The sequence below is a fragment of the Bos indicus genome, chromosome 10 (assembly GCF_029378745.1).
Source record: "Bos indicus isolate NIAB-ARS_2022 breed Sahiwal x Tharparkar chromosome 10, NIAB-ARS_B.indTharparkar_mat_pri_1.0, whole genome shotgun sequence".
Lineage (NCBI taxonomy): Eukaryota > Metazoa > Chordata > Mammalia > Artiodactyla > Bovidae > Bos > Bos indicus.
In genome coordinates, this window is record NC_091769.1 from 84,723,179 (window position 1) to 84,739,370 (window position 16,192).

The 16,192-nt window shown below is 41.2% G+C and overlaps 1 protein-coding gene across 4 annotated transcripts in view; it reads right to left on the reverse strand.

Annotated features, from left to right (window-relative positions):
• Nucleotides 1-13,772: 13,772 nt before the first annotated feature.
• HEATR4 (HEAT repeat containing 4) overlaps nt 13,773-16,192 on the reverse strand; it is a 48,161-nt gene continuing 45,741 nt past the window's right edge. For 3 of the 4 annotated variants that reach the window (XM_070797837.1, XM_019969190.2, XM_070797839.1), the window contains one exon: nt 13,773-14,120. In XM_070797837.1, coding sequence (XP_070653938.1) covers nt 13,962-14,120 — 159 coding nt within the window. In that variant the 3' untranslated portion in view covers nt 13,773-13,961. The remainder of the gene's footprint in view (nt 14,121-16,192) is intronic. The other variant, XR_011568995.1, reaches the window with a different exon arrangement.

Consider the following 16,192-nt stretch of genomic DNA (forward strand, 5'->3'; position numbering starts at 1 on the left):
GTGGAAATAGAAGAACATGATTTTCACACCCATTTCCCTCATGCCATCTTCCTCCCTGAAATACTCTCTAGTGTATAATAATAATTACATCTTCCACTTGCGTAGAATTTTACACTTTCCCAAGGTAAGCATCACACTATACAGAAGCAGAATCAGAGGCACTGTATTTGATGGAAACTGGGATTTACTTTGTGGGGTTAATATTATGTACAGGGGAAATTATAGCAATCGTATAGGTTTACTCTAAGTAGGATGAGATGGCTGGATGGCATCACCAACTTGACGGACATCAGTTTGAGCAAGCTCCGGGAGATGGTGATATATGGGGAAGCCTGGCATGCTGCAGTCCATGGGGTCATGAAGAGTCGGGTGTGACTGAGCACGAACACTGAGCATACACGCACCCTGAGTTAGGTTCCCTTTACTGGCTCCTACTCATTCTACAGATCTCACTTTCAAAGTGATTACTACAGCGGGGCCTGCTGACATCTCCTCTCCCAGGCACCACTGGGTTGGGCTGTTATATATATTGCACTTGCGTTTTGGATACACACATCCCACGAGTAAATCTGTGTGGAGCACATCCTCCTATAGCACTGTGATATCAGGAACCCATCCATCCTGCTCACAGTTCCTAGCACAGGGCCTGACCCAAAGTAGTTCACTAAATGTTCAGTGAACGAATGAGTCAGGAGTTGTCTCTAGGAGCTGCCTTCCTTCCCTACACCATCATTTATTTTGGGGTGGTGCTATGGGAGTTGTAAAAAAGAAAAAGCATGTGCTAATTATCATGTAATGCTCACTAGTCGTTAGTAGTAATTCGTAGGTAAAAGCACACTGGTCGTGTATGACTAAATAAAACATTCCACCAGTGTGTACAGGGCCTTCCCTGCATTATGAATCTGAAATCTCATTTCCTGTCTCCATTGGACCCCCACAGAGAGACAGGGTCATTCCTTCAGTTGCCAACAGTGGGGAGAGGGAGAACTCAGTTTCCTCTGATTGAGCAAAACCATTCTGGTATGAAAATTAAATGAAAATGCTGGGCCAGTAGTGGCCCTCTGCTACTTCCCTTTCAGGTTCTGAGATGGATTTCCCCATCAAAGGTCTGCACTGAGTTATCCCTGCTCCAGATAAAAAAAAATTAAAAAGTCATCTCCCTCAGGGTGAGTGATGGACACATGGACGCATCCTGCTAATCTTCCCATTGTGGGTCAAGGTTCATGGCCTGGGCCCCCTCCTTGGGAACAAAAAGAACAAGCTGAAAGGAAGGACAAGACTTTTCCTTCTCATTCCTTCCTACCTCAAAAGCTCTTGGTCTGTGGCTTCCTCTTGTTCTGCAGAGGGGAAGTGAGGATGAAGACAGAGGGGGAAGAATACCAGAGGACACAGCACTCTGATGGGCCTGAGATTGTCAGGGAGCTGTGACTTGGGATGAAGGATTATAAGACATGAAGAATCCCTAGAGATTCTTCAACAATTCTCACATTCCAAATAACCAAGGCACAGCCCAGTTGCCAGGACACAGGGAACCAGAAATGCAGTCAGCGGGTGGTGATGACAGCGAAGAAGCGAGCAGATCCGACACTCCAGCCCCTATGAAGAACTGTGCCCCAAGGGAGCACCACAGACAGCTGCAGGCTGGGTCGTGAAGACAGGGAGTGAGTGTTGAGCATGAGACCTTGAATCAGGAGGCCCACACTCTATTTCCAGCTCAGCCATCAGCTGATGGAAGGATCCCACATGAAAGATGACTATCAGAGATGTGGCTTAATCAGTTAACCATGGAATGGGCACATATTTATGAGACGCTTTGAAATCTCTAGATGAAAAGAAATGGCAAGAAAAGCTATTATTATTTTGAGTGTTGATTCATAGAGGAGCCACCTCATCTTTGAGCCCCTGTATTGGAATCAGAGGCCACAGTATTTTCATCTTGGGTGGAGCAGTCTCTGGAGATCTGTTTTCTAAGAACTTCAGTTGAGAGTAAGTTCATTGTTGAGGTCCACAAGGAATCCAACCAAAAATCTCATCATTGGAGTGTTACACATTTCCAACCAAGCCCCAGTAAGTTTTCTGGGCAAACAGATCCTGGCCAGACCTAACTTGCCTGGAGGCATGCATAGGCTATGCTGTGGTAACTCTTCTCCCTCCCTGTCACTTTCCTAAGCTTCTTTCTCCTCCTGTTCTTTTTAACAAGTGCATAAGGCTACTTGGAAACTTTGACTTATCAAAGAATATTTATAGAGATTCCAAAATGAACACACCAATTGTGGTTCTCCACTTACCATTTAGCACCCCCACACACACTTTTTAAAAGAAGTGGTCAAACCAGACCCTCTTTCATTCTATTTGGCTGGTCTGTGACCCTGGTATTCTACTTCTCTATTCATTCCCTTGTATACTTTACTAAGGGTTATGTTAGTTATTGAGTTCTTAAATGAAACCATAATTCTCCTTCCTGGTGTCTCCAACGCTAACAGGCAGACTCATAACAGGACTTTAACCCAAAACCTTCAACAAGTGCTTTCCTTGCCCTGAATGACCTAAGAAGCAACAATCCCAGGTCACAATCATCACAGAAACAGATATTATTTTTCTGCTATTGCACTAAGTGGACAAAGGTTGTCTTACTCATGCAGAAGGATTACTTAATAAAGCTAGAGCTGCTTGTAAACCAAAAAATCTCAGGAATGGGCATGTGACTGCTAGGCATGCTTTAGGGGGTAAGCTAAGTCTATAGTATCACAAGAAGCATGGGTAAGACCAACAGGAACTCTGCTCTCAAATCCCCAAATCCTAGGATTACAATGTAACTGACAAACTTTCAGTAAGGTTAAGATAAGGACTGATAAAAAGAAAAAGACTATTTCAAGCTGTAGGCAATAAGCTCATGGAACTCAATATCCAAGGAAGGAATATAGTCAGAATACAGAAACAATTAGAGCAAACTTAAGAAGTACAGAAGCATATATGCATGAACCAGACAGTCCTATATCAATGCCCCAGGTTCCCCTCCTAGTTCCAGATATTCTACTTTATTGGATTGGAGTAGGTGTACTTTATTTTTGCAAAGCTCCACCAAGTGATTCTGATTCCTAACCAGGTTTAAGAACCACTACTTGAATAACCTTTCATCCAAGGTAAGAGACTATTAAATGGACTATAGCTCTGACCCAACCTGGTAATCATTATGGTCCTAATTGTCAAACTGCTTGGTTAGTGAATGACAACTCTGAGATGGATAACAGCTGGTGTCTTTGTGACATGGAGCAAGCTTCAGCGTAGCTGTTAGACTCGAGCCACAGATCAAATGTAGTAATATAGTAGTCCTCTAGTCCCTGGCTCATTTAGAACCTTTTCCAAGATTTTCGAGAATTTCTCACCTCAGGGATGAATTAACTGGAGACTTTTAGAACAAACTTTGGAAGGAAATAGTCAAATCTGCTTACCACTATACAATGCAGACTTCTTTCAACATTTCCCTTGTGGTTTTTTATGCACAGTGCTTAGAATACTAGGCGTTCATTCATTCAGTAAATATCCATTTACTAAAACTTAAGACATATAATCTATGCTAATAGTTTGCTGCTGAGGATATAAGTAAGCTAATGTGTGTTTAGTAGCTCAGTTGTGTTTGACTCTGCGACCCCATGGACTGTAGCCTACCAGGCTCCTCTGTCTGTGGGGATTCTCCAGGCATGAATACTGGAGTGGGTTGCCATACCCTCTTCCAGAGGATCTTTCCAACCCAGGGATAGAACCCAGGTCTCTCACATTGCAGGCAGATTCTTTACCATCTGAGCCACCAGGGAAGCTGAGGATATAAATAAGCTAACGAGATAGTAGTAAAACAAATGTGGTCTCTAGCTTCATTAGTAACTAAGAAGCTCTCAACTTTTAAAATTTTATTATAATGGCTGGGTACAGTGGAACAGCCATTCCAGGAAGTTCTATGAGGGCAATTTTACCCTCTTAGGAATAGAGAATTTCAGTTCTAGATATAGCTCACCTGAGGTTAAAAACAACTATAAAATAAAATGCCCCCCTTTATTCCAAATGTACTTACAAGTAAAGGATAAAATGAACCTCCAGAAGATAACAATTATGTTTTGTTCACCTTCGGATCCGAATTGCCACATACAGTACCTTGTGCCTAGTAAGATTCAGTGTTTTTGAATGAGTGAATGAATGAATGAAGCTTGAATCTCAGTTCTGCTGCTTATTGTACATCCTGTACAAGGAATCTTTCTGACTCTCTGATTCCTCATAATTGAGGCAATAACTACCCTGACTACTTGTCATATGACTTGAAATCACATGGTCAGTAGCACTGTAGCTGGCATAAGACAGGCAGGTACTCAACAAATGCTCATGGGGATGGTACATGGCTGTTATTGAGAAAACAGGGAAATAAAAATTTCTAGGGACCAACTTGTATGGTCAGACTGACACCTGGTGGTACAGTTTTAGAACCTATACCAAAAATATAGTCAATTGCTTGTTTGACAGCAGAGCCTGGTGGGCTGCTGTCTATGGGGTCGTACAGAGTCGGACACGACTGAAGCGACTTAGCAGCAGCAGCAGGAACGAATAAGAACTGCTTTACAAGTAACTTTTTTTTTTTTTTTTACATACAAGTAACATTTAATCCTCACCAGCGATTTTTCAATCCTGACTGTATGCTAGAATAATCCGTGGACCTTTTATAATATATTGCTATTGATTTCACCCTCAGAGATTCTGACTTGATTTGTAGGACAGGCTGTCACATTTTTAAAAAGCAATGTTAATATGTAACTAGGTTGAGAACCACTGCAAAAGACCCATGAGATCTTATTATTCTTCCCATTTTACAAATGTGAAAGTAAAATTCAGAATGATAAAGTAATTTTCACAGAGTCACATAGTTACTAGTGTAGCAGAAGGGAATTTGAACACGAGTCTACCATTTTTCTCTACACCACATTGACTTGGCAGAGGCTTTTGGAAGTCTGGTGTGCTCCACTTAGCTTCTGCCCATGAAAGACTCAAACTCAGAGGTCCTGTAGAATTCCATGACCCTACGGGGGTGAAGCACTCCAAAAAGCAGTTTGGTGTTGAAAGGGTAATATGACCCCAATGAAGGCCCTGACTTCCCAAATACTTTCTATAAAATTCCTCTTCTCAAGAGCTTTAAACTCTTCTTCTCTGTTGATGGATAAATGAATAATGTGAGGTTGCTTGATTCTTAATTGAAAAGCTACAAGATACATTTAATGCTTTCTTTCTTTTCTGAGGTCTGGGATATGTTAGAGAACTGAAACAGTTTAATCATCCGTTATAGAGTTCCAGGAAACAGCCTCCTGTGCAGCCACTGCACAACTCATCATATCTGGCCAAGAACAGTCGAGGTGTTAGGCATCAGCAGGTGAAGAAGAATGAAAGGGTTAAATCCAAACATCTGAGACGGTGTCCTGAACTGGCCTCCCAAAGATGGTTCTCAGAGGACAGATGGTTTTGAAAGGCATGGGAAGCACATGTCCCTTCCAAACCTACCCTGTAGAAAATACCAGCTCAGTCCAAGCCTGGAAAATGAATGGGCTCATTGAGGAAGCCTGAGGCATCTTATAGAGCTGGCTCAATTACTTGCTAGGATGGTTTCCCTGGACTTTATGAGGATTATTTTCTTCGGTTGGTGTTGGAAGCATATGGGAGCAGGCTGAGGGTGCTGAGGTTCAGCCAAGTGGGCAATAGTCTAGAAACTCACCATCTTAAAAGCCTATACCAGGAATCACAAACTGTCAGCCCAGGGGCAAAATTTAGCTCATAAATGTGTTTGGCACAGTGTTAGCTTTCAGGGTTTCTAATATTTTTAAGTTAATGGCCAATATTTTACACTGAAGAAGTTTCATGCCTTGACTGTCCTGGTCACAACTATTATCCCAGAATCTAGAACAGTGCCTGGAACAGAATAACTCTCTAATATTTTTTTAAATTTATATTTCTTTAAAAAAAAAAAAACCCTATGAAGTAGGAAATATTGTCAACCATTTTACAATAAATAAAATAAACCTCAGAGAATTAAGTAATTCACCTAAGGTCACATAATTGATAAGCAGCCAAATATTTGGACTTAAGCATGTTGACTTTCCAGAGAAGGCAGTGGCACCCCACTCCAGTACTCTTGCCTGGAAAATCCCATGGATGGAGGAGCCTGGTAGGCTGCAGTCCATGGGGTCTCGAAGAGTCGGACACGACTGAGAGACTTCACTTTCACTTTTCACTTTCATGCATTGGAGAAGGAAATGGCAACCCACTCCAGTGTTCTTGCCTGGAGAATCCCAGGGATGGCAGAGCCTGGTAGGCTGCCGTCTATGGGGTCGCACAGAGTCGGACACGACTGAAGTGACTTAGCAGTAGCAGTAGCATGTCGACTTTCAAACTGCTCCACACTGCCCAGCATCCTACATTGGTGGGCCTTTCACAGTCATGAAGCCATTTCGGTTTAAACTTTTAAAAACAGCTTAATTGAGATACGATTAACACACTACAATTTACCCATTTAAAGTGTATGATGTGGTCCAGTGGTTAAGGCTCTATGCGATTCCCCTGCAGGAGGCACAGATTTGATCCATGGTCAGGGAACTAAGATCCCACAGGCCTTGAGGTGTGGTCAAAAAAAAAATGTATGATACAATGTTTTTTGGTATATTCAGAAGGTTGCACAATCATCATCCCAATGTAGTTTTAGAATGTATTTGTTCCCCCTAAAAAACACCCATTAACAGTCAATTCCTGTTCCCCTCTCCAACCCTCCCTCCCTAATTCCCACCTCTCCCAGCCCTATATAATCTGTAATCTACTTTCTGTTTCTATAAACTGCTTATTCTGTAATCTACCACAAAGGAGAGGAGAATATACAATGGAGAAAAGATAGTCTCTTTAGCAAGTGGTCCTGGGAAAGCTGGACGGCTACATGTAAAAGAATGAAATTAGAACACTCCCTCACCATATACAAAAATAAACTCAAATGGTTAAAATACCTAAATATAAGACATGATACTATAAAACTTCTAGAAGAGAACATAAGCAAAACATTCTCTGACTTAAATCATAGCAATATTTTTTGGACCTGTCTCCTAAGACAAAGGAAACAAAAGCAAAAATAAACAAATGGTTCCTAATCAAACTTATAAGCTTTTGCATAGCAAAGAAAACTGTCGACGAAATGACAAGGCAACCTATGGATTGGTAAAAAAATATTTGTAAATGATGCAATTGACAAGAGGTTAACATCCAAAATGCACAAACAGCTTCAGTTCAATTCAGTTCAGTTGCTCAGTCGTGTCCGACTCTTTGTGACCCCATGAATCCCAGCACACCTGGCCTCCCTGTCCATCACCAACTCCCAGAGTTCACTCAAACTCATGTCCATCGAGTCGGTGATGCCATCCAGCCATCTCATCCTCTGTCGTCCCCTTCTCCTCCTGCCCCCAATCCCTCCCAGCATCAGAGTCTTTTCCAATGAGTCAACACTTTGCATGAGGTGGCCAAAGTACTGGAGTTTCAGCTTTAGCATCAATCCTTCCAATGAACACCCAGGACTGATCTCCTTTAGAATGGACTGGTTGGATCTTCTTGCAGTCCAAGGGACTCTCAAGAGTTCGACTCTTTTTGAACCACAGTTCGAAAGCATCAATTCTTCGGTGCTCAGCTTTCTTCACAGTCCAACTCTCACATCCATACATGACCACAGGAAAAACCATAGCCTTAACTAGACGGACCTTTGTTGGCAAAGTAATGTCTCTGCTTTTGAATATGCTATCTAGGTTGGTCATAATTTTCCTTCCAAGGAGTAAGCGTCTTTTAATTTCATGGCTGCAATTACCATCTGCAGTGATTTTGGAGCCCAAAAAAATAAAGTCTGACACTGTTTCCACTGTTTCCCCATCTATCTGCCATGAAGTGATGGGACCGGATGCCATGATCTTAGTTTTCTGAATGTTGAGCTTTAAGCCAACTTTTTCAGTCTCCTCTTTCACTTTCATCAAGAGGCTCTGTAGTTCCTCTTCACTTTCTGCCATAAGGGTGGTGTCATCTGCATATCTGAGGTCATTGATACTTCTCCTGGCAATCTTGATTCCAGCTTGTGCTTCTTCCAGCCCAGTGTTTCTCATAATGTACTCTGCATATAAGTTAAATAAGCACGGTGACAATATACAGCCTTGACGTACTCCTTTTCATATTTGAAACCAGTCTGTTGTTCCATGTCCTGTTCTAACTGTTGCTTCTTGACCTGCATACAGGTTTCTCAAGAGGCAGGTAAGGTGGTCTGGTGTTCCCATCTCTTTCAGAATTTTCCACAGTTTATTGTGATCCACACAGTCAAAGGCTTTGGCATAGTCAATAAAGCAGAAATAGATGTTTTTCTGCAACTCTCTTGCTTTTTCCATGATCCAGCGGATGTTGGCAATTTATCTCTGGTTCCTCTGCCTTTTCTAAAACCAGCTTGAACATCTGGAAGTTCATGGTTCACATATTGCTGAAGCCTGGCTTGGAGAATTTTGAGCATTACTTTACTAGTGTGTGAGATAAGTGCAATTGTGAGGAAGTTTGAGCATTCTTTGGCATTGCCTTTCTTTGTGATTGGAATGAAAATTGACCTTTTCCAGTCCTGTGGCCACTGCTGAGTGTTCCAAATTTGCTGGCATATTGAGTGCAGCACTTTCACAGCATCATCTTTCAGGATTTGAAATAGCTCAACTGGAATTCCATCACCTCCACTAGCTTTGTTCGTAGTGATGCTTTCTAAGGCCCACTTGACTTCACATTCCAGGATGTCTGGCTCTAGGTGAGTGATCACACCATTGTGATTATCTGGGTCGTGAGGATCTTTTTTGTACAGTTTTTCTGTGTATTCTTGCCACCTCTTCTTAATTGCTTCTGTTAGGTCCCTACCATTTCTGTCCTTTATCAAGCCCATCTTTGCATGCAATATTTCCTTGGTATCTCTAATTTTCTTGAAGAGATCTCTAGTCTTTCCCATTCTGTTATTTTCCTCTTTCTTTGCATTGATCGCTGAGGAAGGCTTTCTTATCTCTTCTTGCTATTCTTTGGAACTCTGCATTCAGATGCTTATGTCTTTCCTTTTCTCCTTTGCTTTTCGCTTCTCTTCTTTTCACAGCTATTTGTAAGGCCTCCCCAGACAGCCATTTTGCTATTTTTACATTTCTTTTCCATGGGGATGGTCTTGATCCCTGTCTCCTGTACAAAGTCACGAACCTCATTCCATAGTTCATCAGGCACTCTGTCTATCAGATCTAGTCCCTTATCTACAAACAGCTTATATAACACATGAAAAACACACACATAAACAACCCAGTCAAAAAATGGGCAGAAGACCTAAAGAAACACTACTCCAAAGAAGAAATACAGATGGCCAACAGGCACATGAAAAGATGCTCAATGCTGATAATTATTGAAAGTCTCTCAGTCGTGTCCAAATCTTTGCCACCCCATGGAGAGAAATACAAATAAAAACCACATACTGACCAGCATGGCTATCATCAAAAAGTCTGTAAAAAAACAAATGCTGGAGAGAGTTGGAGAAAGGGGATCTCTCCCTACACTATTGTACACGCATGCGTGCTAAGTCGCTTCAGTCATGTCTGACTCTGTGTAAACCTGCGGACTGTAACTCACTAGGCTCCTCTGTCCATGGGATTCCCCAGGCAAGAGTACTGGAGTGGGTTGCCTTGCCCTCCTCCAGGGGATCTTCCCAACCCAGGGACTGAACCTTCGTCTCTTACGTGTCCAGCACGGGCAGGCAGGTTCTTTACCATTAGTGCCACTAGCGCCACCTGGGAAGCCCCCCGCGCTACTGGTGGGAATGTAAATTGGTGCAGCTGCTACAGAAAACAGTATGGAGTTTCCTAAAAAAGATCAAAATAAAGCAGCCACATGATGCGGCAATTCCACCTCTGGGCATGCAACGGAACAGTTGAAAACTCTGATTCAAAAAGATACATGCACTCCAATGTTCATAGCAGCACAATTTACAATAGCCAGGACATGGAAATAACCCAAGTGCCCTTCAGCAGACAACTGGTTTAAGAAGGAATACACACACACAAAAATTTGTCTATTTTGAAAATTTCATATAAATGAAATCATACAATATATGGTCTTTTCTAACTGGCTTCTTTCACTTAGCATAAGGTTCAGCCAGGTTTTAGTATTTATCAGTACTTCGTCATTTTTTAAAAACTGAAGTATATTGATTTATAATATTGTGTTTGTTTCAAGTGTACAGCTTAAGTGAATCAATTATATAGATATTCTTTTTCTGATTCTTTTTCATTATAGGTTATTAATGATATTGAATATAGTTCCCTGTGCTATATAAGTTTTTATTGTTTATCTATTTTATAGATGTGAGTGAGTGAGGGCAAGTTTCTCAGATGTGTCTGACTCTTTGTGATCCCTTGGACTATATAGTCCATGAATAGTCTAGGCCAGAATACTGGAGTGTGCAGCCTATCCCTTCTCCAGAGGATCTTCCTGACCAGGAATTGAACCAGGGTCTCCTGCATTGCAGGCAGATTCTTTACCAACTGAGTTATCAGGGAATCATTTCATATATAGGAGTGTGTATCTGCTAATGCCAGATTCCTAACTAATTCCTCCCCACTTCCTTTCCCCTTTGGTTACCATAAGTTTGTTTTCCATGTCTGGTTAGTCTATTTCTGTTTTATAAATAAGTTCATTTGTATAATTTTTTTTAGGTTCCACATGTAAGTGATATATGATATTTGTTTCCTCCGTCTTCCTAACTTCACTTAGTATGATAATCTCTAGGTCCATCTAGCTCCATGCTGCAAATGGAGCATTTCATTCTTTTTATGGCTGAGTAATATTCCATTGTATGTATATGTATGTACATACATATATATATCTCAATCTCCTTTATCCATTCATCTGTCATCACACTAGTACTTCCTTATATTTTATTGACAAGTAATATTTTATTGTATGGATAAATCAAAGTTTATTTATCCATCTGTCAGTTGATGGACATTTGGGTTGTTTCCACTTCTTGGCTATTATGAATAGTATTGCTAAAGCATTCATGTCAATTTAGATTTTTGACATTGTTTCAAAAGTTAGTCATTGTAAATTTTTGTGTTAAAACAATAATTTAAGTGTATACTTTTAAAACCTACCATATTTTTAAAAATATCATTCTGGTACTTTAATTTTTAAAAATATAGCTGAAGTCTCAAAAAAGTGGGAGTATCCAGCTCACTCTTGACTTTTGAGAGGCTCTGATGCTGCCTCCAATAAATGAGCCCATTTTATCAACCAAGACAACAAATTTCTCAGAGTCAGAAAAACTGTCTTGTACTTCTTGGAATATCCATGATGCCTCAATAATACATGCATTTGGTAACTATTTGCTGACAGTATAGTTCTTCTAGAAATGATGGGGTGGAGTGGGAGGATTAAGTGATAACCAGTGGGAGGCTGTGGGAGGGGAGAGAATAAATTCTAACACAGGTGTTTTCTTTCTGAGTCACCAACCCCTTTTTGCTGGTCAGGAAATTTATGTTGATGTAGTTCACTAGGAATGCTAACAGATGGAATGTGTAAACTAGTAAAGACATAAATCTTGAAGGAAAAATGGAAATTTTCTCTAGATCTTGGCTGAGAAAAGGCCAGCATGGTGTTTCTTGAACAAGCTGGACCAAGCAGGAGCTTGGTCAGTAGAATCAGAAGCTTTTATAGTAGGATTCGCAGCAGCCCTTTGTCTAATTCAACCTGTGGAGTTAGTGAATGTGGCAGAAGAAAGGAGAGGAAAGATGAAAATGGAAGCAATGGAAAGGAGACAGCCAAGACATTCTGGGTGGGAAGAGAGTCTCTTACAACAGCCTCAGTCTGGAAGGACAGGCAAGGATTTGTGGGACCTCTGGAGTATTTTGTCATAACATTTTATTAATATGAATAGATTCAGTTTGCCTGGTGGCTCAGACAGTAAAGAATCTGCCTGCAACACAGGAGACCCAGGTTCGATCCCTGGGTCAGAAAGATCCCCTGGAGAAGGGCATGGCAACCCACTCCAGTATTCTTGCCTAGAGAATTCCATGGACAGAGGAGCCTGGTGGGCTATAGTCCTCAAGGGATCGCAAAGAATCAGACACAACTGAGTAACTAACACACACAAAGTACACAAAGTACAAGGGTAAGGAGATGGAATCCAGCCTCTTAACGGTGAAGTAACAAGTGAACCGATTTGGGAAGCAGGAGCTGAAAATGGAGCCTTCAAGGACCCCTGCCAAGTTCCTTCCTCCAGCTTTTCTCCTGTCCTTTCCCCAGCCTGGAGGGTCTTCTCCCCTCTCTAAGGCTCTTGCTGTCTCTGAGATCCAAGACTATGGCAGCACCCCCCTCCCCTGGCCTCTCATAGCACATCTGCAGTGTACCAAACAATTCTTACTAGACTAAGCATATTGTCTGTGAAAGGTTCTTAAACGTGTCTTATAAAATCGCTCAAAGACAAGGGTGATTTCTGCTGCTGCCCTTCCCATAGTACAGATAGCCTAACAGACCCTCTATTTGGCCTTGCTGACCTACTGAAGAGTTCAGTTCAGCCCTCTTGTTCCTGCCAGTGATGCAGAGAGCACAATAAAGTCCTTTCATTATGAAGTGAAAGTCAGAGATACAGGGGCAGAAAAACTACTCATACAGAATTATTTATTGTCTCAAATGTCTCATGGAAGCCAGATCTTAGAATCTTCAGATTTGATAGATGTGGAAATGACTTTGATATATGTGGTGGTACTTAATGGATTAGTGTTTCACTGGGATGAAGTGTGTAAATTAACAAATAAAAATGGGTTACATGAAACAGGAAAAGGGAAGATTTTCTTTTTCATACTTAACTGATATTCCCCAAGGTTCTTTTTTCCCTCCATGTTCCATAGCTGCTAGGAATTCATAGTGGAAATTATTGCTTTTCATATTTCTGATCATAATAGTGCACCAGAAGGGAGGATCTGATCAGAAGAAAAACAGAGTGAGATTCATATTGCCTTTATTTTACAATAATCACTGAATGTTCCAAAGCTATTTAGGGTATAAATAGCAATCAATATTTTGGAAAGAAAGCTGGATTCACACTACTGTGAATTCTGGATCTTTCCTCTTCCATGGCAAGTTTAGGGGTATTGTGTGCTCTTAGAGGATCCCAGCTTAGGATACAGATATAGTTTGTAACTCTCCCATGATATCTAAATCTTTTAAGCATTAACTACTCTGAGGCTCGTAAGAATTGCTGATCAGCCTTGTGAAAGTGCAGCAATGCTTCACAGGAATCTAAAAGTGTTCACACCCATACACACAATACAAGGTGGGAAATACTGTACTGACTCTGTTTTCTTAGGAAAGTCCTGTGACCTGATTTGCTCATTGCCTTGTGCGCTGCAGTTAAAGAGCTTGCTTTAGAATAAGACTAGACTTGTGGATAGAAAACATCACCTATGACTTTCTTTCCCAGACTAATGGGATTCTAGTTTGGGTTTCAAAAGGCTCTTTGTATACCTTGCAAAAGATTCTGGGTCTTTGAATATTTCTGTTCTAGTAAAATGTGGAGTTCTGACCTACATTTAGTATATGACTTTCCTGGGTTATGGAAAAATATGCACTGTCATCTAGCGTGATGTCAGTTTTCTTGAACCCTCTGTGTATATGGTGCAAATTAAAAAGCCAGGTCAAAAAAAAAAAAAAAAAAAACCAGGTCAACATTAAATAGATTTTTCTTTATAAACATAATGACAAAGAGATTATACAACATCAGGTAAAGAAAAGAATGTGACTAACTCCACTGCTGCCTGTGTCTTGGAGCAAGAGAAGGGCTCATCCTAGAAATAATTACCTTTATTTCAAGGGGAAAAAGCCCTGGGAAAAACTTCTGAGTTTTCACTTAGCTAGAGATCTTGGTCATCATATCCAAATGGTCCCATCGCAATCCTTTTTTCCCGGGCAGTGCGTAGATCTTTGACAAGTGATGAGCGACCTCTGCTTCTTGTGTTTAGGCCCAGGACTGGACTCTGTGACCAGGGACTTGGTGCGCAGGGCCTCACAGGCTGCAGAGAAATATTAACACGTGAACACATAGCCCAAATGTGGTCCTCACATGACACGTAGATCGAAAGACAAAGCCTCTTCAGCCATAGCTCTATGAACCACCATCATAAATAAGAGAATTGAATCTATGAGTTCAAGACCTGACTGCCAGGAGCCAGCACGGGCGTTCCCACCCATGACAAAAGTCATGCGGAGAGGCCCTGAAGGCAAAGGCGAATCAGGACTCGAGAGGCCCCCTGGACCTGCCCGAGCATCTACCCCCAAACCAAAATCTGTTTTACTATTTCACAACTTTCACCAACTCTTCTGACATTAACGGGGGGCTATCCCCGACCACCTTTCTCTGAAGAAAATCAACTTAGAGCTCTAGTTAATAAGTCTCCTGGGCATAATAGGAGTGTTTCAATTCAAACCCCTCTGATGACTTTCTAGCTTGGCTGGCAGGTTTGTTCCGACTCCTGCAGCTACGCATGTGATTGTTCACAGCCTCCCAACCACGGGAAGCTTAAGATATTCTAATGCAGAGCTTCTCAGAGAGTTAAAATTGTTAGAATAGAACTAGTAGAGGATTTCTTTGTTGAGCTAATGCTTGCTGCCAAGTCTCCATATCCCTTACCTACTGTGTCCCTGGGAGTGTATTGATTAATATAGTTGGTATATAGAAATGTAAGTAGTAGCTTTAATGTTTGTAACCTTGGACCCTTGAGTTAATTCTTTTCTTGTTAGAGCCCACCACACTTTTGCCCTTAGGAATGCAACTTTATCTAATGCTTTCGGAGGGTGGCGCCTGACTTTAGAATAATCACCTTTAGAGAAAAATAAGTTTTCTGAAGAAAGGCTCATAAAATGTTAACAGGCCTCCTGGCCAGAAGATGATGTAAATCACCTAAAGCCTTTGCATATGATAAGTTTGCAGAAAGAAAGCCTGGCTTCGATAAGGGTCAGGGACTGCTGACCTTGCATGACTCTACCCCCCTATTATCCTCTATGCACAACTTAAGGTATAAAAACTACTTTGGAAAATAAAGTTGTGGGCCTTGCTCATCAGGCTTGGTCTCCCTGTGTCGTTCTTTCTTGTTTCCTTTTCTCTCCTTTTCTTCTCTGTTCTTCCTTCAGGATGAATGATTGGCGCGAGGGGGCTCTCTGAGACTACTTATTTGCCTGGGCTTCTAAGACCCACTCGAGAAGCTGCCTAAGGTGGGGCACCTTCAGCTATTCGAGAGAGCGCCTGTGGCCTCCGTAGTCAGAGCAAGTTCGGTGTCACGAACTTTATTAGTTTCCCACGTAAACCAGTCAGGTCAAGCCTCTGTGTCTTTCATCTATCCTTTTAATGGACAACGCCGTCCTCCCGAGGGAATCCCTGGATCCAACTGGGGCTGGACCCCGGGACCTGACTCTTGATCCCAGTTAGCAGCCTAATGGGGAAAATATGTCTGAATTGCCCACCCAAGGCTTGGACCTTCACATGGTGATCTTTGGGGAGAGACTGGGTTTTCTTTATCTTTACTGTTACACAGAAGTAGCAGCAGCTATGGGAACTATAGTAGCAACAATTAAAGAGCTTTATTCTTCAGATGTGCTGAGATAGATTCAATCAGAGTGAACAGCACCTGGGGACACAGCACTGCTCTCTTTTCATTTTATAAACCATTGTAGTGATGATCAGGGTTAAGTTTGTACTTAGGTTAAAGCATTCCCAGGAGTCTAGGCTGTTCTAATATCAACCTAAGTTTCTGTATTACTCTATGGAACAAAAAGAGTGATATCTATCTCATTCCTAAATGTATTCTTAGGATCAAAGTATAAATGGAATCCCACTTACTAAATGTCTAAATATATATATGCTATCAATTAAGCTAACAAATTGTTAAATAAAATATATTCTATCACCTACCTTGACAAAAAGACCGTTTTGAATTTGAAAATTTTACATTCTTTGAAGTTTTCCTGTTTTTTTTTTTTAAACCAGAATATGATGATGCAGGAAAACTGCATTATCAATAAATGCACCATATGTTTTTCTTTTGTAATAGGAATCAAGTAAAATAGTACACATCAGAATTGTGTATTT